We start from the raw sequence: 27406 nt of genomic DNA on the forward strand, positions 1-27406 counted from the left end.
GTCGCCGTTGTTGGAGGATGAAGGATGGCCCGGGCAGCGCTCCTGGCGTACTTGGTTTGGCACTGCCCTTCGCAGATGCTTGCTGTGTTTCATGAACCTCAGTAGGCCTCGACCTCGTCGCCCCTCCTCCCGGCTATGAGGGACCAGCTGGATAGATATATTCATCATTCGTCTGTTGGAGCCGTGAGGGCTGGGAAAAACAATGTAGCGCTTGTACTCACAAGGAAGAATGCCTCAGCGCAACCTTGGGGCTCTCCTTGTGTGTGTGTGTGTGTGTGTGTGTGTGTGTGTGTGTGTGTGTTATGTGTGTTTCCTAGGAGTTTCTTCCACGGGTGTGTGCGCTCAAGAGAAACCACAAGGGGAAGATTACGTTTACATGGAAAGCTAGTAGTGTTGGTTAGTGCATGCAAGATTGGCCAAGTCATGCAGTTAGCTGGTTAGTGGCCGGCCAAAGCTAGCACGCACTCTGGTATGGATGCATGCAGGTCGTTGGTTAGCTAGCTAGATGGACGGCCGGGTTGTTTGGGCATCGTGGTAAAGCTGGACGTGAGCATGAGAATAGGGGTAGTTAGTGGCGTGAGTGGTGCATGGTGGTTGTGGCCGCATGTACCATGGAGTGCCGAGTCCCCGTATAAATGGTTTCCTTTGAGCGAATGAAAAAATGGTTGAGAGGCCAAAATCACAATGTAGCCACGGTGGTCACCAAGGGAGTGCTCTAGGCAAAGGCCCTATGTTCTTCTTCCTTGGTATATGGGTGCGTTGGTGTGTGTCCAGGTCTAGCGTGTTCTTGAGAGTAACCATGAGAGAAACAGGTAGAAGAGGAGCGGCGCCGTGGAGATGTGGCGCCAACAATTGGCATCAGAGCCTTGTTGATCTGAGGCGACGGTGGCGGCGCATCGGACTCCATGTGAGGGGGACGTCGGCGGCGCAAGGTGGACGCTGTTGGCAGCACAATGCTGCTAGCGGCCGGTGCATGTCTCCATCATCGTCGAGCTGCGTCACGAGCGATGGAGAGAGGTGTGCTGCCCGGTAAGTTGCGGCACCGGCGGCAAGGTGGTGATGGCCATGAAGCGGAGGCCATTCCCACGAGGAGTTCCATGTCCGAGTCGTCGACAAGGTGCGTCATCGTCGACAACATGGAGGTGAGTCGCCGGCGAGTTGTGTCACCGGTGACGAACATGAAGGCGAGTCATCGGCGAGGTGCGGCATTGATGGCGAACATGAGGCAGCGAGCGTGTCACGGCGGCACACTCGCGGTGAAGCAATGGGAGGTGTCCCTCTCATGGAGGCCAGCGGCGACGGTGGTAATCGGTGTGACAAGATGGCAATGGCGGTCGTCTCCGTGTTGCACCGACGACATCGATGACCACGGGCTTCAAGAGGGAAATAAGTTAACAAAATTAGGGAGGTGAATGTTGGAACTAATCTTGTTATTAGTGCTCATAAGACCATGCATGCATGTAGTAGAGACGTGATCACGTTTACATGGAAAGCTAGTAGTGTTGGTTAGTGCATGCAAGATTGGCCAAGTCATGCAGTTAGCTGGTTAGTGGCCGACCGTTAAGAAAAGCTAGCACGCACTCCCACGAGCTGGACGCCGGCCACTAACACCATGACCTGCCCGCTAACTAATTCCTAGCTACATGCATGCCCACACCCAGCACTTGCGCAACCTCCAACGGCCACAGAATCTGGCCATGCACTCAACTACCACTAAGACTTATCTCTAGGCCACAGCCGCAACTTTTAGTGTCACATCTCAACTACATGCATGCATGATCTTATGAGCACTAATAACAAGATTAGTTCCAACATCGTCATCAGTAGAACATAAAGTTCAGATAGTTTCTTCAGCTCCATTCAAAATCTGAGTGTACCTGAACATGAGTCATCTTCTCTTTCTGGAGCCTTCTACAGAGAATAGAACATTTGTATTCCATTAGAAATCAAAACCTCAACCTTTGCTAGCTTAACCTAACACACAAAGTTTCGCCGTAACCGAGTCGAGATGGTTTTGTTTCGCCGTAACCGAGTCGAGGACGCCTCGGAAAGAAACTTCCCTAGCGAGATAACTAGGGTCAGCCTGTGATAAATTCCCCTGGCGGCGACGTCTAGGGTTCGCTATCTCCCCTAACGGTGACGTTTTAGGGTTCAGATTGTTTCGTGCTCCAGAGCTCATCTTTGAAGATTTGTTCATTGCGACCAGGCTTGTTCCTGCGGTGCTAGCGATGGCGGGGTCACAGTCCTCGGCGAACAGCGGGAAGGTGGCGGGGAGACCTACGGGTGTGGATGAATTGTTAGGCAAACTGAATCTCCAGGAGTGGGAGGAAGACGACCCGAACTTCGAGGAGGAAATCCTGGACGAGGCGGATGGGGCAGAATTCATGGTAATTGCGAGGGTGCACACTGATAGACCCTTCAGCCGTGGTGCTTTCTATGATCAGATGCGTATAGCATGGACCTTGGCACAGGGTGCGACGTTTACTGCGGTTGGCGAGAATCTGTTCACTATCACGGTGAATTGTCTGGGGGACTGGAAACGAGTTACGGAGGAGGGCCCTTGGCTCTTCCGTGATCACGGCGTTCTAATTGAAAGGTATGATGGTTTTACCAATTTTGATGAAGTCGTCCTTAATAGGCTCTCAGTCTGGATCCAAATAGTTGATCTCCCTCCGCTGTACAGGAAGGATGCGATCATTAGATCCCTGGCAAAGAAGGTAGAGAAGGTTACTAGCGTGATGTTAAACCCTAGATGGGGCAATGGCAGAATTGTTCGGGTACGAGTTCAGTTGGATGTTGATCAGCCTCTTAAGCGTTTTGTTTCCATCATCAAAAATTAGAAGAAGGTTTACTACTCGGTTCTTTATGAGAAAATCCCAGTGTTTTGTTATGTATGTGGATGCATGGGTGACACGCACTTAGAGCACGGCAACGGAAAGCATGAATCTGAGAGTATGGAGTGGGGTGAGTGGATGCTGGCGCCAAGGCCTGGTATACAAGTTCAACGCGATCATGAGAGCGACACAGGACTGAAAGAAGTTGGTATGAATAGAAATCTAAAAAACATGAAGGATGGATTGGTCAAGCTGCCTTCTAGCAGCAAAAGATTGAACAATGATATAGTTGTTTCAGATCCAATGTCAAACCAATTGGGCACGATGCAAGCTGCTAGATATACAGAGGGAGGTGCAACAGCAATGGAAATTCAGAATCATGCACTGGTAGGTACTGAGGTGGAAGATGATGATACTTCTGCACATGATTTAAAGAGGTCAAAGAAGGACAACACGGCTGTGATGGATGCCAGCCACCAGATATCGGCGAGCTCCGAGCATGAGCTCGACCGGACGCAATGAAAATTTTATGTTGGAACTGCCGCGGGATGAGGAAGCCCGCGGCAGTTCATGCGCTCTTGGGGATCCAAGGGCGAGTCAGACCGGATGTGCTTTTTCTGTCTGAACCTGACCTGAATAAAGCTAAGGCAGAAAAGTTGAGAAGGAGGCTTGGTTTTGATGTAATGGAAGTTACGGAAAGCGATGGGAGAAGCGGATGTTTGGTCATGTTCTGGTCTAGTTGTCTTGGTGTCACATCAACTGATGTGCAACCAAACTATATTGACATCCGAATTAATGAAAATATTACTGGAGGGTGGCACTTTACAGGGTTCTATGGAGAACCGAGCGCTGAGAGGAAGCACTTGTCTTGGGATTATCTAAGGCAGTTGCATGCGATGAATAACCTGCCATGGCTCGTGTCTGGTGATTTCAATGAGATTCTACGCGCTGATGAGAAAGATGGTGGCGCTGTATGCAAGTTTTTAACGACGCCTTAAGTGATTGCGGCTTGGATGATCTCGGGTACACGGGCGACAAATTTTCTTGGCACGGTGGGCAGATAAGAGAACGGCTGGATCGAGCAATTGGAAATTTGCAGTGGGCTGATCTTTTCCCTGGTTTTGGTGTAAGTAATGAGTAGTTTGATAAATTAGACCATAGGCCAATTCTTATTACTACATATCATTTGTCAGACTTGCAGCCGAGGGGGCCGTCTGGACCTCTGAAATTTGAAGCACGATGGTTAGCGGAGGAGAGTATAGAGACGATTGTTCAAACGGCATGGGATACTCGAAAATCTTTTGGTACAGCATCATTAGCTAAGCTCACGGCTGATGTGCATCATGCATTACACTGTTGGGATACGGAGGTTCTTAAGGGACCACGTAGTAGACTCAGGGAGTTACAGAAGAAGTTGAACGAGGTTCTCTCGGGTCCCTTAACAGATGATGCGGTGGTTAGACAACATGAACTACACTTGGAAATTGAGAAGCTACTAGAGCAGGAGGAGCTTTACTGGATGCAACGGGGCCGAGCGGACTGGCTCACTCACGGGGATCGAAACTATGAATTTTTTCACAGAGCAGCAAATGGACGGCGCAAGAAAATTTTCATTAAGCGCTTACAAGAAGATAATGGCTCATGGATCGAGGACCAGGAGGCAATTAGAACACATGCTGCAACGTACTTCTCTAACTTATTCACGGGGGGTGTGCTTGCTCCAGACATGAATGTTGTTGAGAAGGTGAAGCCGAAAGTGACTAACGCAATGAATGACGAGCTGAATAAGCCCTATACAAGAGAGGAAGTTAAAAAAGCTTTATTTAATATCGGTGATTTAAAAGCTCCTGGTCGGAATGGGTTACATGCTGTTTTTTACAAATGATTTTGGCATATCATTGGTGAGAATTTGGTTGATGAAGTACTAATGGCTGTTAATTCTAGGAAGATTCCAGAAGGGTGGAATGATACCACTATCGTGCTCATACCGAAGGTTGATGATCCATCAGTCATAACTCAGTTTCGGCCAATCAGTTTATGCAACATGGTGTATAAGGTGATCTCAAAATTACTAGCTAATCGTCTAAAACATATTTTGTGCGAGATTATATCACCCAATCAAAGTGCGTTCGTTCCGGGACATCTTATCACGGATAAATTTTTGGTAGATTTTGAGTCATATCATGCAATCAAAAAGAATACTATGGGCAACTATGCGACATGTGTGGTTAAGCTTGACATGCACAAGGCATATGACAGGGTCGAGTGGATTTTTTTTGGAGACCACACTGTTGCGTCTAGGGTTCACACCAAACTGGGTGGCAATGATCATGGAATGTGTACGTACAGTGAAATATCAGGTACGAGTAAGCAGTGTGTTAACTGATTTTTTTGTCCCTTCCAAGGGACTCCGACAGGGAGACCCTTTATCACCATACTTGTTTTTGCTCTGTGCTGAGGGCCTGACAAGCTTGATCACATATGAGGAGGAGGCTGGTAATATTATGGGAGTGATCAAGGTGTGTCGTGATGCTCCTTCGGTATCTCATCTTTTATTTGCGGATGACTCTCTTATCCTTATGCGAGCAGACGCCACTAATGCTATCAGCCTCCGGCGGGCACTTGATGATTATTGTGCAGCTTCTGGACAAATGGTGAGCGAGGCCAAGTTCAGTATTTTCTTTAGTCCTTGCACCCCTGTTGATACTAGAGTGGAGGTTTGCACTCCACTAAATATCATGGTGGAAGCCATCACGGATAAATATTTGGGATTGCCTCCAATTGTAGGTGTGGACAGAGCGGATTGTTTTCAACACCTCATTGACAGAGTTTTGAGTAGAATAAGAGGTTGGAAGGAGAAATTGTTATCCTATGGAGGTAGGGAAGTGCTACTTAAGGCTGTCATACAAGCTATTCCTTCTTACGCTATGCTACCCAAACAGGTGGGGAGATGATGATCTGCAAAAACACATGCACTGGTTTGCTTGGTGGAAAATGTGTGTCCCAAAGGAAAAGGGTGGAATGGGTTTTAGAGACTTGCATTTTTTAATTTGGCTCTTGTTGCAAAGCAGTGTTGGAGGTTGTTATGTGACCCAAATTCTTTATGTGCTAGAGTTTTGAGAGCCAATTATTTTCCTGATGGAGACCTTCTTAACTACGACCTTAAGAAGGGTAGTTCTTATACATGGCAGAGTCTATGGAGTGGCATTCAGTCTTTTAAACGAGGGCATATTTGGAGAGTTGGAGATGGGTCACAAATTAACATCTGGGAAGACCCTTGGATACCAAGTAGTCCTACTCGAAAGGTAATGACGCCAAGAGGTAACATTGTGATCACAAAAATTTATGAACTCATTGATATAGAAAATAGAGTGTGGGATGAACAGTTGATATCGGAGTTGTTTTGGCCTATTGATGTGCAACGCATATTAAACATCCCACTGGCTTTGGGGATGATGGATGATTTTGTGTCATGGCACCATAATAGAAGTGGAATATTTTCGGTTAGATCAGCATACCATAAAGAGTGGGAGCATCAACACAGACAGAAGTTGAGGATGACTAACTCTATACAAGCCTCAAGTACTAGTCCAGTTTGGCATACCATTTGGAAATTGTGTGTGCCGGCAAAAATCAAAATTCATCTCTGGAAAACTTTGCTTGGCGCTGATGACCCACAAGTATAGGGGATCTATCATAGTCCTTTCGATAAGTAAGAGTGTCGAACCCAACAAGGAGCAGAAGGAAATGATAAGCGGTTTTCAGCAAGGTATTCTCTGCAAGCACTGAAATTATAGGTAACAGATAGTTTTGTGATAAGATAATTTGTAACGAGCAACAAGTAACAAAAGTAAATAAAGTGCAGCAAGGTGGCCCAATCCTTTTTGTAGCAAAGGACAAGCCTGGACAAACTCTTATATAGAGAAAAGCGCTCCCGAGGACACATGGGAATTATCGTCAAGCTAGTTTTCATCACGTTCATATGATTCGCGTTCGGTACTTTGATAATTTGATATGTGGGTGGACCGGTGCTTGGGTGCTGTCCTTACTTGGACAACCATCCCACTTATGATTAACCCCTATTGCAAGCATCCGCAACTACGAAAGAAGTATTAAGGTAAACCTAACCATAGCATGAAATATATGGATCCAAATCAGCCCCTTACGAAGCAACGCATAAACTAGGGTTTAAGCTTCTGTCACTCTAGCAACCCATCATCTACTTATTACTTCCCAATGCCTTCCTCTAGGCCCAAATAATGGTGAAGTGTCATGTAGTCGACGTTCACATAACACCACTAGAGGAGAGACAACATACATCTCATCAAAATATCGAACGAATACCAAATTCACATGACTACTAATAGCATGACTTCTCCCATGTCCTCAGGAATAAACGTAACTACTCACAAAGCATATTCACGTTCATAATCAGAGAAGTATTAATATGCATATAGGATCTGAACATATGATCTCCCACCAAATAAACCAACTAGCATCAACTACAAGGAGTAATCAACACTACTAGCAACCTATAGGTACCAATCCCAGACTTAGAGACAAGAATTGGATACAAGAGATGAACTAGGGTTTGAGAGGGGATGGTGCTGGTGAAGATGTTGATGGAGATTGCCCTCTCCCGATGAGAGGAGTGTTGGTGATGATGATGGCGATGATTTCCCCCTCCCGGAGGGAAGTGTCCCTGGCAGAACAGCTCTGCCGGAGCCCTAGATTGGTTCCGCCAAGTGGCGGCGGAGTCTCGTCCCGAAAGCTTGCTTACGATTTTTCTTCGGACGAAAGACTTCATATAGCAGAAGATGGGCACCGGAGGGCCAACAGGGGGCCCACGAGGCAAGGGGGCGCGCCCAGGGGGGTAGGGCGCGCCCCCCACCCTCGTGGCCAGGGTGTGGGCCCCCTTAGGCATTTCTTCTGCTCAGTATTTTTTATTACTTCCAAAACTAACTTTCGTGGAGTTTCAGGACTTTTGGAGTTGTGCAGAATAGGTCTCTAATATTTGCTCCTTTTCCAGCCCAGAATTCCAGCTGCCGACATCCTCCCTCCTTATGTAAACCTTGTAAAATAAGAGAGAATAGACATAAGTATTGTGACATAATGTGTAATAACAGCCCCTAATGCAATAAATATCGATATAAAAGCATGATGCAAAATGGACGTATCAACTCCCCCAAGCTTAGACCTCGCTTGTCCTCAAGCGGAAGCCGATAACGATAAATATGTCCACATGTTTAGGGGTAGAGGTGTCGATAAAATAAAATACGGACATGAAGGCATCATGATTATTTTCATAACAGCAACATATATGGATAATGTCATATGATTTCTTATGCTCAATTAATAATCTATCCACAATGCAAAGTATGAATCAGAAACTTTATTGGGAACTAACAAATTATAATCTCAGTCACTGAGGCAATTGCAATTTATCATAACATCAGAAAGAGTCTATATCAGAGCTTTCTAGCAAGTCCACATACTCAACTATCATTTAGTCTTTCATAATTGCTAACACTCACGCAATACTTCTAGTTACGGAGTTTTAATCGGACACAGAGAAAGATAGGGGCTTATAGTTTCGCCTCCCAACCTTTTACCTCAAGGGTAATGTCAACAATAATAACTCATGCTAACCTACATCCAATTAGATAAATATATATATATATATATATATATATATATATATATATATATATATATATATCAGGATCTTTCCAACATCCTGTGCTTGCTTGCATAAGGTAGAAGGTAATAATAAAAGATAGGCCCTTCGCAGAGGGAAGCAGAGGTTGCCATGCTCTTTCAGGGTTGGATGCACAAAATCTTAATGCGAAAGAACATCACTTTATATTGCCACTTGTGATATGAACCTTTATTATGCAGTCCGTCGCTTTTATTTCTTCCACATCACAAGATCGTATAAAGCTTATTTCCTCCACACCAATCAATCATACATTTTTAGAGAGCAATTTTTATTGCTTGCACCGATGACAACTTACTTATCCATAGGTAGATATGGTGGACTCTCATGGCAAAACTGGGTTTAAGGGTATTTGGAAGCCCAAGTAGTATCTCTACTTGGTGCAAAGAATTTGGCTAGCATGAGGGGGAAAGGCAAGCTCAACATGTTGGATGATCCATGACAATATATTTTATTTCAGATATAAGAAAACATAACCCATTACATTGTCTTCCTTGTCCAACATCAACTCTTTAGCATGTCATATTTTAATGAGTGCTCACGATCATAAAAGATGTCCAAGATAGTATATTTATATGTGAAACCTCTCTTTCTTTATTACTTCCTATTAATTGCAACGATGACCAAAGCTATGTTTGCCAACTCCCAACAATTTTTAATCATCATACTCTTTCTATGTGAAGTCATTACTCTCCATAAGATCAATATGATCTCTTTGTTTCTTTTTATTATTTTCTCTTTCTTTTATTCACTCAAGATCATAGCAAGATAATCAAGCCCTTGACTCAACACTAATCTTTATTATATATAGCTAATGGACTCGATTACATAGAAAGATCATAAAGCAAAACTCAAAACTAGATCATACTAAAACTTTATTCTACTAGATCAAGATACTACTAAAAGGATTGAACTAAGAAAAACGGTAAAGATAGGAGTGTGATGGTGATACGATACTGGGGCACCTCCCCCAAGCTTGGCAGCTGCCAAGGGGAGTGCCCATACCCATGTGATTATGTCTCCTTTGCTGGTGAAGAAGGTGGAGGTGATGATGGATAGTCGCACATCGAGCGTAAGAGGTCGTCCAACTTGCGGATAACGCCCTTGAGTGCAACGATATGCTCCTTCAACAAAATATTTTCACGTGTGAGATACTTGTTTTGTATACGAGCTAACTCAATCATCTTGAAAGCTTCGATCTCAGTTGGGGTAAGAAGATTGTGATCAAGTTGAAGGTTGTCTTCAGGAGCTTGGTCCTCCGTGGCCTTCTTGATCCCTTCATCCTTGTTGATCTCCATGGGTTCTTCCCTCTTCAGCTCTATCTTCATTAGCCAAGCATCGTTGCCACCATCGTTGGAGGAGGGGGACGACATGATGCCTGGCCTTGACAACCCTGACAGAAAACAGCTCGAAACAAGAATAGAGGACAATTGCGTGATACAGGAGTCAAAACCTTTGGCAGATTATATAATGAATTTTTACTGACCAAAATACGTATCATGCAAGAAAACAGAGTCCGAAGAGCGCACGAGGTGCCCACGAGGCAGGGGGCGCGCCCAGGGGGTAGGGCGCGCCCTCCACCCTCGTGGAGGCCTCGTGTCCTTCCCGGACTGCTTCTTATTTTTCTATTTTTCTAAATATTCTAAAACGGAGAAAAATTGCCATTATAACTGTTTTGGAGTCGGTTTACTTATTGTACCACATACCTATTCCTTTTCAGAGTCTGAAACGTTCCGAAAAGTGTCCCTTATGTATTCCTCCGGGGTTACGGTTTCAATAACATTGGTTTCAACATTTATAGGATTACCTGAGATATAATGTTTAATTCTTTGACCGTTCACCACCTTTGGATTTGTGCCCTCGAAGTTGTTGATTTTTATGGCACCGGAACGATAGACCTCCTCAATAACGTAAGGGCCTTTCCATTTAGAGAGAAGTTTTCCTGCAAAAAATCTTAACGAGAGTTGTATAGTAATACATAATCACCTACATTAAACTCACGCTTTTGTATTCTCTTGTCATGCCATCTTTTAACCTTTTCTTTAAACAACTTGGCATTCTCATAGGCTTGGGTTCTCCATTCATCAAGTGAGCTAATGTCAAATAACCTCTTCTCACCGGCATGTTTGAAATCATAATTGAGCTCTTTAATAGCCCAATAAGCCTTATGTTCTAGTTCGAGAGGTAAGTGACATGCTTTTCCATAAACCATTTTATACGGAGACATACCCATAGGATTTTTATATGCAGTTCTATAGGCCCATAATGCATCATCAAGTTTCTTGGACCAATTCTTTCTAGATCTATTAACAGTTTTTTGCAAAATTAATTTGAGCTCTCTGTTGCTCAATTCTACTTCACCACTAGACTGCGGGTGCTAAGGAGATGCAATTCTATGATTAACATCATACTTAGCAAGCATTTTTCGGAAAGCATCATGAATAAAATGTGAACCACCATCAGTCGTTAAATACCTAGGGACTCAAACCTCGGAAAAATAACTTCTTTAAGAATTTTAATAGAAGTGTTATGATCAGCACTACTAGCTGGAATAGCTTCTACCCACTTAGTAACGTAATCAATAGCAACTAAGATATGTGTATATCCATTAGAGGTAAGGAAACGGTCCCATATAATCAAAGCCCCAATCATCAAATGGTTCAATAACAAGTTAATAATTCATAGGCATTTCTTGACGTCTACTAATATTACCAATTTTTTGACATTCATCACAAGATAAGACAAACTTACGGGCATCCTTGAAGAGAGTAGGCCAATAAAAACCGGATTGCAATACCTTATGTGCAGTTCTGTCTCCAGCGTGGTGTCCTCCATAAGCCTCGGAATGACACTTGCGTAGGATATGTTCCTGTTCATGCTCAGGTACACAACGTCTAATAACACCATCTACTCCTTCTTTATAAAGATGTGGGTCATCCCAAAAGTAATGTCTCAAATCATAGAAAAACATTTTCTTTTGCTGGTATGTGAAACTAGGTGGTATGAATTTAGCAACGATGTAATTAGCATAATCAGCATACCATGGAGCAGTACAAGAAGCATTTATGACATTTAATTGTTCATCAGGAAAGCTATCATCAATAGGTACTGGGTCATCAAGAACATTTTCTAACCTAGACAAGTTGTCTGCAACGGGGTTCTCAGCTCCCTTTCTATCAATAATACGCAAATTAAATTCTTGTAACAAGAGAACCCATCTAATTTCGTCTAGGTTTAGCATCTTTCTTTTCCATAAGATATTTAATAGTAGCATGATCAGTATGAATAGTTACTTTAGAATCAACAATATAGGTTCTGAACTTATCACAAGCAAATACAACTGCTAAGAATTCTTTTTCAGTAGTAGCATAATTTCTCTGAGCATTGTCTAGAGTTTTACTAGCATATTGAATAACATTTAATTTCTTATCAACTCTTTGCCCTAGAACAGCACCTACAGCATAATCACTAGCGTCACACATAATTTCAAAGGGTAAATTCCAATCAGGAGGCTGAACAATAGGTGCAGAGATCAATGCTTTCTTAAGTATTTCAAATGCTTCTACACAATCATCATCAAAGACAAATGGTATATCTTTTTGTAATAAATTAGTCAGAGGCCGAGAAATTTTTGAGAAGTCCTTAATGAACCTCCTATAAAAACCGGCGTGACCAAGGAAACTTCTTATACCTTTGATGTCCTTGGGACATGGCATCTTTTCAATAGCATCAACCTTGGCTTTATCAACCTCAATACCTCTTTCAGAAACTTTATGTCCCAAGACAATACCTTCATTAACCATAAAGTGGCACTTTTCCCAATTCAAGACAATATTAGTTTCTTCACATCTCTGCAAAACTCGATCAAGGTTGCTCAAGCAATCATCAAAAGAGGATCCATAAACGGAGAAGTCGTCCATGAAACCTCACAAATCTTTTCACAAAAGTCAGAGAATATAGCCATCATGCATCTTTGAAAGGTAGCAGGTGCATTACATAAACCAAAAGGCATACGTCTATAAGAAAAAGTACCGAAAGGGCAAGTAAAAGTGGTCTTTGACTGATCATCGGCCGACACAGGTATTTGAGAGAAACCAGAATAACCATCTAGAAAGCAAAAATGTGTATGTTTGGATAATCTTTCTAGAATTTGATCAATAAAAGGTAAGGGGTAATGATCTTTTTTAGTAGCCTTATTTAATTTGCGGAAATCAATTACCATCCTATAACCTCTAATAATTCTTTGTGGAATCAATTCATCTTTATCATTAGGAACGACAGTAATACCTCCCTTCTTAGGGACACAATGGACAGGACTTACCCACTGACTATCAGCAACGGGATAAATTATACCTGCCTCAAGGAGCTTTAGTATTTCCTTTCTTACCACTTCTTTCATCTTAGGATTCAGCCGTCGTTGATGATCACGAACTGGTTTGGCATCTTTCTCCAAATTTATTTTATGTTTACATCGAGTGGGACTAATGCCCTTAAGATCATCAAGAGTATATCCAATAGCAGCGCGGTGCTTCTTGAGAGTTTTCAATAATCTCTCTTCTTCATGCTCTGAAAGGTTAGCACTAATAATAACAGGATATATCTTTTTCTCACCAAGATAAGCATATTTAAGAGTATCAGGTAACGGTTTAAGCTCAAACACGGGATCACCCTTGGGTGGAGGAGGATCCCCTAGGATTTCAACAGGAAAATTGTGTTTCAGGATGGGTTCCTGTTTAAAGAATACTTCATCTATTTACCTTCTTTCATTCATAAACATGTCATTTTCATGGTCTAGCAAATGTTGTTCTAAAGGATCACTAGGAGGTACGGCAATAGAAGCAAGACCAACAATTTCATCCTTACTAGGCAATTCCTCTTCACGGTGTTTTCTACGAAATTTAGAGAAATTAAACTCATTAGACATATCACCCAAACCAATAGTAACAATATCCTTTTCGCAGTCTATCCTAGCATTAACAGTGTTCAAGAAGGGTCTACCAAATATAATGGGACAAAAGCTATCTTGTGGGGAACCAAGAACAAGAAAATCAGCAGGATATTTAGTTTTCCCACACAAGACTTCAACATCTCTAACAATTCCAATGGGTGATATGGTATCTCTATTGGCAAGTTTAATGGTAACATCAATATCTTCTATCTCAGCAGGTGCAATATCATGCATAATTTCTTTGTATAAGTCATGAGGTATAGCACTAGCACTGGCACCCATATCACATAAGCCATGATAACAATGATCTCCTATTTTAATAGAAATAAAAGACATGCCTACCACAGGTCTATGTTTATCTTTAGCACAAGGTTTGGCAATTCTAGCAGTTTCATCACGGAAATGAATAACATGCCCATCAATATTATCAGACAAGAGATCTTTAACAATAGCAATATTAGGTTCAACTTTAACTTGCTCAGGAGGTGTATAGGTTCTAATATTGCTTTTACGAACCACAGTTGAAGCTTTAGCATGATCCTTTATCCTAACAGGGAAAGGTGGTTTCTCAACGTAAGTAGTAGGAACAATAGGATCATTATAAGTGACAATCTTTTCTTCAACTTTAATAGGTGTAGCTACTTTTACTTCTATGGGAGGATGATATTTAAACCACTTCTCTCCTTAGGGAGATCAACATGAGCAGCAAAAGATTCACATAAAGAAGCTACTATCTCAGAGTCAAGTCCATATTTAGTGCTAAATTTACGGAAAACATCAGTATCCATAAAAGATTTAACACAATCAAACTTAGGTGTCATACCTAACTCCTACCTTCGTCGAGATCCCAATCTTCAGAGTTGCGTTTAATTCTTTCCAATAAGTTCCACTTGAATTCAATAGTCTTCACCATAAAAGAGCCAGCACAAGAAGTATCGAGCATGGTGCGATTGTTATCAGAAAGCCGAGCATAAAAACTTTGAACAATTATTTCTCTTGGGAGCTCATGGTTGGGGCATGAATATAACATTGATTTAAGCCTCCCCCAAGCTTGAGCGATGCTTTCTCCTTCGCGAGGCCAAAAATTATATATATAATTGCGATCACAATGAACAAGATGCATACACTAGTAGAAAAAGGCCCATTTGTCCCGGTTCATAAGGCCCATCTGTCCCGGTTGGGGAACCGGGACTAAAGGGTCGTTACTAATGCCCTAGGCCTTTATTCCCGGTTCTTATACAAACCGGGACAGATGGGCCTCCACGTGGCCGCTCCGGCAAGCCCAGGAAGGAGGGCCTTTGGTCCCGGTTGGTAGCACCAACTGGTCCCGGTTAGTAGCACCAACCGGGACCAATAAGCTTCCACGCGTCAGCATTTCAGCGGCTGTTTTTTTTGAAAGGAGGTGGTTTAGGGGTTTTGGGGGTTAATTTAGGTTGGTATAGGTAGCTAATAGAGAGATGTGTCCTCTCTTATCTCCGTGTACTGCTACTGCTATGCCTAAACATGACTTAGATTGAAGTGAGGCAACATGTGGTGCATGTCGAAAGTAATACTAATCCTAACTTGATCAAGTTTGGATTGTACTACTTTCGACATGCACCACATGCATGTTGCCTTCACTTCAATCCAATCCATGTTCATTTCATCCACAGATATATAATAACTCTTCATGCTCGCATCATGCATCATCATAATAACAAGTCCTACTTATCATCATCATACAACTTCTACTCGTTATTAATAACAAGTCATACGATCATCATCCTGATAGTCATCGAACCAACCCTACTTTGTTCTTAGCACATGATCATCAGTATTAGATAGGACCTAAATACCCTCTTTAAGGTAAAATAGCATAAAACAATATAGACCCTGACTCTCCATTATGGAGAATGGAGATCATCCTGTCTCCTATTCTTGCGCTTCGCTTCCTTTTGCTTCCAAGAACCTCCTTACGACTGTCCATACATTTTTTCCATTCTCTGATTAGCATGTCTCCACTTCTTTTAGAAATCCGGTATGGACAGTTGAGATTCGTAGGATGACCTGGATATATGTTCAAAACACAAAGGCTGCCATTCTGATACATCAAATGAGGCACACAATCCTCTAGGATTCTCTGTTGAAAAACATAGTAATAACTTCATAGTTAGCAATGATGTACTAGTTTTAGAAGTATGCAAAAGATGCACGGATGTCGTAATAGTAAAATATCTTACCAGGGTATCTCCATGGTAGTTACCGTGGTTCAACACGTGCACTAGTGGCACGTATTGACCATAATGTTGAGGAGTTTGATTGTAGATATTGTAATTCTCAAGATCAGTACAAAATCCGACCAGATGATTTTTCTCCTGATAAGTTAATTCGGAGCCATCGGTGTAGTGGGTTTTGTCTACCATATTCCGCACATTGTTTGAACAATCAAAATAAGCTGTCAATGGAAATAAGCTGTCAACTATTTTGAAACAAACAATATAAATTAGCTAATAACTATGTTTGAGAAACTCACATAGCGGTAGAACTGGAGGCGTATCAACAAGGACCCAAATATCCATATTGTCTTGCTCGATTTCAGGATCACCAAGATCCATGGTGACAAGCATACCCTCATCAAAACCATACATCTTGCAAAATGCTTCCCAATTTTTGCAACCAAAATGGGTTACGCTCTCAGCATTATACAGATTTACTTCAAAATCCACATCATGATGGGTCCTTAGGTGAATTCTCTTCGTTTCAAAATTTTCATGGTCTTCAAAATCCATCCTCTCCAAGACATAGCGTCTTGCGTGGCATGGGATAAGCTATACTCGAATTGTAAAAGATGAAAATTACACGTTGAAATAGTTGAAGTCATGCTTAATTACGAAAAAAACACTTGTCGCCGTTGCGTACCATTTCAACATCGAAGGTCTCCTCGAGCTTAATGCGGAAGCGCCGATCATCGTCCAGGTGAGGCCTGTCGCACAAACCTCGATCGTTGTGGCACCACCCGCACTCCCCCGGGAGACTTTCGTCGTCCGAATGATGACATTTCCTACGTTTATAATTCAAAGATTAAACTTGTACAATTAAATATATGTACTACAAAAACTAAATTAGATCATTATTATTCATCACGGCTTGACTATCGGTTTGTCGAGTCTTTTCTTGAAAACTCTGAGCTCACGTGGTGTATACATTCGACCGTTGGTGATGGTCGCTCCTTCATTTGTCCCCGAGTGCATTACACCAAAATGTCTAGCACATGAGAACAAAGGAGAAGCGACCCCCACGACAACAGTCGGGATTCTTCGTCCTCTCATATATATATGGTGGAACTCTCCCTCACTAATTCCTCTCTGACATTTACGACCGTCGGTGATGGTAGCTCCTCCTTTCATTCCCGAGTGCATTACACCAAATTGTCTAGCACACGGGAACGAAGGAGAAGCTACCCCCACGACAACAGTCGGGATTCTTCGTCCTCTCATATATGGTGGAGACTCGACAGACTTAAAGTCAACCCGAAATATCGTTTAATTATCTTTCTAAAAGAGGATTTGGCTGGTCTCACCTCGATGTCGGAGGGGGCGGTGACGGGGAAGACGGCGGGGATGATGGAGGGGCCGGGGGCTCCTACGTTTCTGCGAAATCAAAAACCCTATAAGCTATCAACTAATCATATGCATATGCCTTTCATAGTGCTCTCCAATTTTAGAATTCAAAGTAGGAGTAGTTTTCCAATTTGAGCATTCAATAAGCAAAATCAAATCGCAAAATAAAGTAGTATTCAAATTAGGATGCATTCAATTATAAGAAAAACTACATCATCTCCATGCGTCCGTACATCGTCGAATATTATCACTAATACACCTCGAATACTATCATACATATCGCCAGGACAGCTAGAACCGTAGCGCCAGACGGGTATCGGCGCGGGCAGTGGACACTCAAAGGGAAGGAACCATCACAGGATCATAGCTCCAGTGAGATCCCTGAAGAACCTGCCAGGTATTGTCGAACCTGCCCTCCAACGCAACCATGTAGCGACGGACGTGCTGGTCCTCCTCGCTGACACGGTGACGTACCACCTCCGCGGTGTCCGGAAGCCTCGGCACCGTCACTGGCCCACGCGACCGCCACCAAACAAGGATCGGGTCAACGACGGGCTAGCTCCTCACCAACCTACGCCCCCCGGAAGGTAGCACCTCCCAAAACAAGCCCGGCGGAGCCCAGTCCCGGACATGGCCCCTCTGATCAAGCCGGCCTCCTCCGCCGAGTCGACGACGAGGATGCGGGATAGGCATCGTCGATGTCGATGCGGGAATAATTGCTTTAACTAAAAAAACAAACTAGTTCTATTAATTTCCTTACTATAAATAGAATAAAGTAGTACTTACTAAAAATAAACTAGCTAGTTTAACTAGTTATATTATTTTTCTAACTAATTCTATTAAACACTTTCTAAGTAGTACTTACTAAAAGTTATCGGGGAGGGGGTACGTATATCGACAACGACATACCCGATAAAAAAATAAGAAGAGGAAGAAGAAGAAAAAAAAGAGGAGAAGAAGAAAGGAATAGAGGAGGAGATCGAAGAAAAAAAAGAAAAAAAAAGGAGAAGATCTATTCCTTCTTCTTCTCCTCTTTTTTTTTCTTCTTTTTCATCTTCTTATTTATTTCTCCTCTTCTTCCTCTCCTCTTCTTCTTATTCTTCTTCTTCTTCTCCTTCTTCCTCTTCTTATTTTCATTTTTTCTCTCCTTTTTCTTCTAAATATGAACATACATAAATGACTTTGATCATACACAATTTTCAGATTCCTACACAATATGAACATATACATAAATTGACAAAGAAAATTCTATGAACAAAAAAATCATAAAAATTCTATGAACAAAATTACAACAGAAAAAAATCATAAAAATTCTATGAAAAAATTGATATATTCTTTGCATATATATGAACATACAAACATTTGCATATTCAATAATAATATCACCAAAAAAATCTAAACTACACATCTAAATTAATGCATCTAAATTACAACAACTAAATTAACTACACATCTAACTACACATCCAAATTAATACAACTAAATTACAAATCTAAACTACACATATATAATAGCTAGCTAGGGGGCGCGGCGGCGCGCGGCGCGGCAGCAGCGGCGGCGGCCATTACAGGGAGGAGGAGGAGGGGATCGGGGCGGCGCTCACAGGGTGCGCGGCGACGGCGACGAGGAGGCAGCGTCGGGGCAGGGGCGGCGCGGGACGGCGTCGGGGCATGGTGCAGGGGCGTGGCCGGCGACGGCGTGGGCTCGAGGGCGGCGGACGGCGTCGGCGTGGGCTCGGGGGCACGGGCGACGACGGCGGGGCAGCCTGGCGGCGTCGAGGAGGGTCGGCGTCGTCGGGCGGCAACTGGCGATGAAATTCGAAAAAATGCTAAGTGTTGGCTTATATAGGAAAAGCTTTAGTCCCGGTTCGTGGCACGAACCGGTACCAAAGCCCACCTTCAGTCCCGGTTGGTGCCACCAACCGGGACCAAAGGCCTCTTTTCAGCAGCCCAAAGGGCGGGAAGCAGAGGCTTTTGGTCCCGGTTGGTGGCACAAACCGGGACTAAAGGGGGGGCATTGGTACCGGTTGGTGCCACGAACCGGTACCAAAGCATGCCTTTAGTATGGGTTGGTGGCACCAACCGGGAGTAAAGGCCTTGTGCTGCACGCATCGCGGCACGAAAGTTTAGTCCCACCTCGCTACCTGAGGGAGCTTGAGAGTGGTTTATAAGCCCCACTCCCGCTGCCCTCTCGAGCTCCTCTCAAATGCAGGCTTTTGGGCCTAAACACACTGTATCTGCCTGTAGGCCTATTGGGCCTTCTACGGGCCTGAATCCTGGCCCATGAGTGGGTTTCTAGTCGTATTCAGGCCGTGGTGGCCCAGTAGGTGGTGTTTTTTTATTTTTTCCCAGTTTATTTCTTTTCTTTTTTGCTTTATTTATTTTATTTTGTTTCTACTTACAACAAAATACTTATTTATTTTATTTTATTTTGTTTCTAATTACTTATTTATTTTATTTTAGGATAATTCTTTTTGCTATTAAAGTTTCTAACAACAAAAGTTCTTTCTGAAAATTCTTTTTGCTTTTAATGATTTTGAACAGAAAAAAACTTTGATAATATTAGTTGCATCAATTTTATATAATTTTAGTTTCAGTACTACTAGAGGTTGCTTATAATGTTTTGAACAGAAAATACGTTGATAATTTTAGTTTCATAAATTTTAGTTATGTTATTAAAGTTTATTTTATTTTGTTTCTACTTATAATGTTTCTAATAGCATGTGAAAGAAAGTAGAGAGTGTTACGACAAAAACTGGATGCACTTCGTGTACAAAACGGACAATCTCTTTCGAAGTATCAGGGTTTTATTCGGAAACTCGTCTGTTACAAAGGGATTTCTTATTTTTGAACTTACTTGAACTCCATAGTTTTTCTGTGTTCAAAATGCACCATTCAAAGCCACATCATCAATTTTCAACCCTTTCTGACTTCATTTGTTATTTTTCATGCATTTACTGATTATTTTGAGCTATAAAACCCTGAAATTGAAAAGCATTTCAAATCAACTATGAAAAGGTTAAAAGTTGGCATGGTATCATCATTTCACCCACATAGCATGTGCAAGAAAGTAGAGAGGGTTACGGCAAAAACTGGATGCACTTCGTGTACAAAACGGACAATCTCTTTCGAAGTATGAGGGTTTCATTCGGAAACTCGTTTGTTATAAAGGGATTTCATTTTTTTGAACTTACTTGAACTCCATAGTTTTTGTGTGTTTAAAATGCACCATTCAAAGCCACATCATCAATTTTCAACCCTTTCTGACTTCATTTGTTATTTTTCATGCATTTACTGATTATTTTGAGCTATAAAACCCTGAAATTGAAAAGCATTTCAAATCAACTATGAAAAGGTTAAAGTTGGCATGGTATCATCATTTCACCCACATAGCATGTGCAAGAACGTAGAGAGGGTTACGGAAAAAACTGGATGCACTTCGTGTACAAAATGGACAATCTCTTTCGAAGTATCAGGGTTTCATACGGAAACTCGTCTGCTACAAAGGGATTTCATTTTTTTAACTTACTTGAACTCCATAGTTTTTCTGTGTTCAAAATGCACCATTCAAAGCCACGTCAACAATTTTGAACCCTTTCTGACTTCATTTGTTATTTTTCATGCATTTACTGATTATTTTGAGCTATAAGACCTTGAAATTGAAGGCAACATATAGCTCTCATGAATAGATAAGTGACCAAATTAATAGAAGTTCATCATCACATTAAAACCAAAGTACATACATAGTTCTCATTGAACAACATATATATAGCTCTCCAGAGCATCTAATTAAACCATACATTGAAATTATGTAAAATATTCAATGCAACAACAAATGCGATCATAATCGCAACCAAGGTAACAATTGATCCAACTGCATAATGATACCAAGCCTTGGTATGAATGACATATTTTCTAATCTTTATAATCTTCAACCGCATTGCATCCATCTTGATCTTGAGATCATCGACGACATCCGCAACATGCAACTCCAATATCATCTTCTCCTCCTCAATTTTTTTTATTTTTTCCTTCAAGTAATTGTTTCCTTCTTCAACTAAATTTAACCTCTCGACAATAGGGTCGGTTGGAATTTCCGGTTCAACCACCTCCTAGATAAATAAAATCTATGTCACGTTGGTCGGCATAATTGTCATAAACAATAAATGAACCAAATAGTTATAAAAAGATAATATATACCACATCCGAATCATAGACAGGACGAGGGCCGACGGGGGCGGATACCAAAACCATCGCACTATATAATAAGAAGGAATAATAAAAGTAACAAAATTAGACAAGTATCTATCTAAAGTAAGAATTTTTTTCTTTCAGAAAGAAGATAAGAACAAGAGGCTCACCACGGTGGTGCTGGCGACGAGATCGGCACGGGCGATCGACGGCGGTGAAGACGGGGACGGGACGTGACGGACCGCTAAACCTAGACAAATCTCGGGGAAAATGGAGCTTGGAGGTCGAGTTTCGAGAGGAGAAAGATTAACTAGTGTGGCTCAGACATTTCATCAAACACCTCATGTGCATAGGAGGTGAGCTAGAGCACCCAAATGCCCTCCCCTCGACGGCCAGAAAAAATAGAGCACTGTGGAGTGCTCTGCTGTGGCGATGGGGTATATATAGGCAGCTCATTTGTCCCGGTTCGTGGCTACAACCGGTACTAAATCCGGGCCTCCTGTCCCGGTTCAAGCCAAGAACCGGGACCAATGGTTGTGGGCCAGGAGCGAGGCCCATTAGTCCCGGTTCGTGCCTCAAACCGGGACCAATGCCCACGAGGCCCCGGCCGGCCCCCTGGGTTCACGAACCGGGACGAATGCCCCCATGGGTCCCTCGTGACTGAACCGGGACTAATGGGCTTGCCATGCCCGAACGAAAGCCCTGTTTTCTACTAGTGATAGGATAAAACTTCCGATGAAATTCCAATTTCAATCGTTTGTAGTTCCATGATCCCATATCATCACATAGCCTATACCATGTCAATGCATCTCCCTTCAAAGATAAAGGGAAGACCTTCTTCTTAATAACATCATCGGGTATACATGCAAGCTTAAATAATCAACAAACTTCATCCACATAGATTAGGTGCTCATCAGGATGCATTGTTCCATCTCCTGCAAAAGGATTAGCCAGCGGTTTTTCTAACATACCCGAAGGAATTTCAAAGTAGACATTTTCATTTTCAGTAGGTTGAGGAGCAACTCTTTGCTCTACTGGTCGGGGTGAAGATACCCCAAACAAGCCCCTCAGAGGATTACTTTCCATAGTAACAAGTGACAGTAAATTTCAGCACACTATATAAATTTTTCCTTACCAAATTCCACCTACCAAAGGCTCTTCACTCACCGGCAACGGCGCCAGAAAAGAGTCTTGATGACCCACAAGTATAGGGGATCTATCATAGTCCTTTCGATAAGTAAGAGTGTCGAACCCAACGAGGAGCAGAAGGAAATGATAGGTGGTTTTCAGCAAGGTATTCTCTGCAAGCACTGAAATTATAGGTAACAGATAGTTTTGTGATAAGATAATTTGTAACGAGCAACAAGTAACAAAAGTAAATAAAGTGCAGCAAGGTGGCCCAATCCTTTTTGTAGCAAAGGACAAGCCTGGACAAACTCTTATATAGAGAAAAGCGCTCCCGAGGACACATGGGAATTATCGTCAAGCTAGTTTTCATCACGTTCATATGATTCGCGTTCGGTACTTTGATAATTTGATATGTGGGTGGACCGGTGCTTGGGTGCTATCCTTACTTGGACAAGCATCCCACTTATGATTAACCCCTATTGCAAGCAGCCGCAACTACAAAAGAAGTATTAAGATAAACCTAAAACCATAGCATGAAACATATGGATCCAAATCAGCCCCTTACGAAGCAACGCATAAACTAGGGTTTAAGCTTCTGTCACTCTAGCAACCCATCATCTACTTGTTACTTCCCAATGCCTTACTCTAGGCCCAAATAATGGTGAAGTGTCATGTAGTCGACGTTCACATAACACCACTAGAGGAGAGACAACATACATCTCATCAAAATATCGAACGAATACCAAATTCACATGACTACTAATAGCAAGACTTCTCCCATGTCCTCAGGAACAAACGTAACTACTCACAAAGCATATTCACGTTCATAATCAGAGGAGTATTAATATGCATATAGGATCTGAACATATGATCTCCCACCAAATAAACCAACTAGCATCAACTACAAGGAGTAATCAACACTACTAGCAACCTACAGGTACCAATCCCAGACTTAGAGACAAGAATTGGATACAAGAGATGAACTATGGTTTGAGAGGAGATGGTGCTGGTGAAGATGTTGATGGAGATTGCCCTCTCCCGATGAGAGGAGCGTTGGTGATGACGATGGCGATGATTTCCCCCTCCCGAAGGGAAGTGTCCCCGGCAGAACAGCTCTGCCGGAGCCCTAGATTGGTTCCGCCAAGGTTCCGCCTCGTGGCGGCGAAGTCTCGTCCCGAAAGCTTGCTTATGATTTTTCTTCGGACGAAAGACTTCATATAGCAGAAGATGGGCACCGGAGGGCCAACAGGGGGCCCACGAGGCAAGGGGGCGCGCCCAGGGGGTAGGGCGCGCCCCCACCCTCGTGGCCAGGGTGTGGGCCCCCTCAGGCATTTCTTCCGCTCAGTATTTTTTATTACTTTCAAAAATAACTTTCGTGGAGTTTCAGGACTTTTGGAGTTGTGCAGAATAGGTTTCTAATATTTGCTCCTTTTCTAGCCCAGAATTTCAGCTACCGACATTCTCTCTCCTTATGTAAACCTTGTAAAATAAGAGAGAATAGGCATAAGTATTGTGACATAATGTGTAATAACAGCCCCTAATGCAATAAATATCGATATAAAAGCATGGTGCAAAATGGACGTATCAGGCGCCATCCCTTGTAATGGAGTCCTTGCTAACAGGCATATGATCACAAGCTCTCAATGTCCTCTCTGCACTTTGGATTGTGAGAGTATTAGACATGCCATGTTCTTGTGCCCTAGAGTTCAAGAAATCTGGAGGATACTGGGACTGCAAGATGTGGTTCAGGAGGTGTGTGCGTTGGAGAGGGATGGCGGATCGGTGCTGGCTGTTCTTCTTCTATCAACGAACAATACCATGGCTCATATGACTGATGTTCAACGCAATGAACTTGTGGCCACTACAGTGTGGTACGTTTGGTGGGAAAGACGCTGCTACACTCATGGTGAATATGTGTATGAACCAAGCAGGTCAGCGCAAGCAATATTAGTTCTTGCTAAGAATTTTTCCAAGGCAAAGTCGAAGCAAGCGAAACTGAGAAGATATGGATGGAGTAAGCCACCGGAGGGAGTTCTCAGACTTAATGTCGATGCCACTTTTGATCCTGATAGGGGAACAGGGGGTACGGGTGCAATCTTACGAGATGAAGTTGGTTTCTTCACCGCAGCTTCATGCAGTGATATCCCTTTTGTGGAAGACGCGGCTACGGCAGAAGCTAGAGGTATGCGAGATGGGCGCTTACTCACAAATGAAGTTGGGTGCAATAAAATTTGTGTCGAGTCCGATTGCATGGAGGTCGTCGAAGTCATGCAAGGGGGTGGTAATTCGCTAGGCCCGGCAGCCGCAATTTATGAAGAATGTTCATTTCTTGCTAGAAATTTTATTTCTATTATGTTTTCCCACTGCCCTAGGGAGGCCAATGAGGCGGCGGATTTATTGGCTAGAAATTCGGAGTTCTCTCATAAAATTGTTTAGAAATCGGAGCCTCTGGGGTTTCTAGTAGATGTATTAACAAACGATGTATCACTTTTTGCGCATGAAATACAAACCGCCATGACGGCTTTCCCTAAAAAAAACCTAACACACAAAGTTAACTTGCAGAGCAGAAAAATTTACCGAACCAAATGACACAGGCAAGGAAGGCACGTTAAGGAGGCATATGATTATTAGGAGTTTGTCTAGTAAATGTGCAACTGGGAAACAAATGTTGAAGGTTATTGTGCAGTGCAGGGACTACAAATGCAGGGCTCAAGCATTTCAGATTTACTTGTATTGTTAAAAAGACATTTGCTAAAGCAGTTGCAACTACTTAGACCATTGCTATAGCACAAATATTTTATCCAGACAAAGAATATGTGCTAGCATCGAACAGAAAAATAACATAGGCCATAAGTGATAAACCCATCCTAGTTAACTTTTCCACCACGGGAAGTAATCATAGTCATCTTGTTGATGGTGGGGGTGTCCATAATACAGTACGCTGATGACACAATTATTTTCATGGAGCATGATCTCGCAAAGGCTAGAAATATGAAACTAATTGTATGCCTTTTCGAACAGCTGTCGGGCTTGAAGATTAATTTTAACAAGAGCAAACTATTCTGCTTTGGGCGTGCCAAGGAGGAACATGAAACCTATAGATAGTTGATTGGATGTGAGCTGGGGTGTTTTCCATATACATATCTGGGTATCTCAATCCATCACTGAAAACTAACAAACAAGGAATGGAAGTGCATTGAGGATTGATGTGAGAAGAAGCTGAGCTGCTAGAAGTACTTACAAGTTTGCCAATGTTCCTCGTGTCTTTCTTTGAAGTTCTCGTAGGGGTACGGAAAAGGCTAAACTTTACCGATCTCTTTTTTTCTGGCAGAGTGACGAGCATAGAGCCAAGTACAGGCTAGCCAAGTGGGATATTATTTGTCGGTCAAAAGACAAAGTGGGTTAAGGGATCAAGAACCTTGAGGTAAAAAACAAATGCTTGCTCACCAAATAGTTGTATAGAATTTCAGTCGAGGAGGAGGGCATGTAGGTATAGTTATTGCGTAACAAGTACTTGCACTCCAAGATCCTAGCACGGGTCACGCCACAGCCGAACGGCTCACCATTTTGGAAACGGCGAAGGGCATCTCCAAGGGAGACCCTCAAAACTCCGGTATATGTCCGACCAGACAGTTTTGCTCACTTATGCAATCCAATGCGGTCCTGCATCGGTCCGCGAAGTGGTTCCGATGTCCGCTTTCCGGCAAAATGGAGACAAACATCGGGGAGATATACCGGAATCCGGACATCCACTTGACCAACGAAAAGCCTCCGCGTGGTCCTCCTCTCTTTTCTCTCCCTTCACATGCATGGTCTTCCTCTCCTCTCTCTCCTCCCGGCCGGACACCACACCATAAATATCCCACCACATGCATGGTCCTCACCTACCTTTTCTCCTCCCAACCAAATACTTTTTGATTAGCATTGTATGGCTCACTCTAGCATCATGTCCACGGATCACATCCGTACACAACAACGGACAAATACCAGAGACTTTTGCGGGTCAACATTGGAGATACCCTAATGCGGTCGAAAGTGGCCATTTTCAATATGACCAAATTTATTGTAGGAGCGGCAACACTACTTGATTTTTGAAGGATACATGGCTAGGGGAGACGCCAGTGGCCATACAGTTTCCTATCCTATATAACCTTATACAATGGAAAGAAGTACTTGCCAGTACAGTTCTAGGTCTGACTCCCCTAAATAGCCAATTCCGGAGGTCCCTGGTGGGGGGGGGGGGCAGGTGGAATAGCTGGTTACATCTTGTGTGTAGGTTGATGGATGTTAACCTATCTGATAAAAAGATAGAATTCACTGGAAACTATCAGCGACAACATTCTTCTCAGTGAAATCTATGTATTCAGATTTGTTAAACTCAAGTCCAATACCAAAGTCGGTGCACATTTGAAGTTCAAGGGGCCTTTAAGAACAAAGGTATTCATGTGATTTGTGCACAAGGAAGTGATTTTGACTAAATATAGCTTGGTAAAACATAATTGAGAGGGTAGTAAGCGATGTTTTTTTTGTGATAGAATGAAACTATCCTACGTCTTTTTATCAAATGTCCACTTTCCAGGCTACTTTGGCGTACAATACAAGTTACATTCAATGTCAAGGCGTACAGTACAAGTTACATTCAATGTCAATCCCCCGAATAGCATAGCCATGTTGTTTGGAACGTGGCTAATTGGGTTAGAGCCAAAAATAGTGGCGCATATTCGTACCAGGGTATGTGCATTAACTTGGGGTATATTGAACTCCGTAATGATATGATTTTTAACAGACAAAATGTCATAATTCTTTTGCACATTATATACATGGAAACTGACTGGATCCGTATGTGGTCGTCACTCAGTCATTCGGATGCCAACACTAGTACAAAACAGGGCTTTCGTCACAGGGCAATATTCACATTAGTCCCGGTTCAGTCACGAACCGGGACTAATGTGAGCATTGGTCTTGGTTCGTGCGGCTAAGGCATTAGTCCC

The 27406-nt window shown here is 42.7% G+C and overlaps 1 protein-coding gene across 1 annotated transcript; it reads left to right on the top strand.

Moving 5' to 3' along the window:
• The first annotated feature begins 2228 nt into the window (after window positions 1-2228).
• On the top strand, window positions 2229-2840 carry LOC141041332 (uncharacterized). The gene has a single exon (XM_073507470.1). The coding sequence runs from the start codon at window positions 2229-2231 to the stop codon at window positions 2838-2840; it is 612 nt and encodes a 203-aa protein (XP_073363571.1).
• Window positions 2841-27406: the final 24566 nt, after the last annotated feature.

Source organism: Aegilops tauschii, chromosome 2 (assembly GCF_002575655.3).
Source record: "Aegilops tauschii subsp. strangulata cultivar AL8/78 chromosome 2, Aet v6.0, whole genome shotgun sequence".
Taxonomy (NCBI): domain Eukaryota; kingdom Viridiplantae; phylum Streptophyta; class Magnoliopsida; order Poales; family Poaceae; genus Aegilops; species Aegilops tauschii.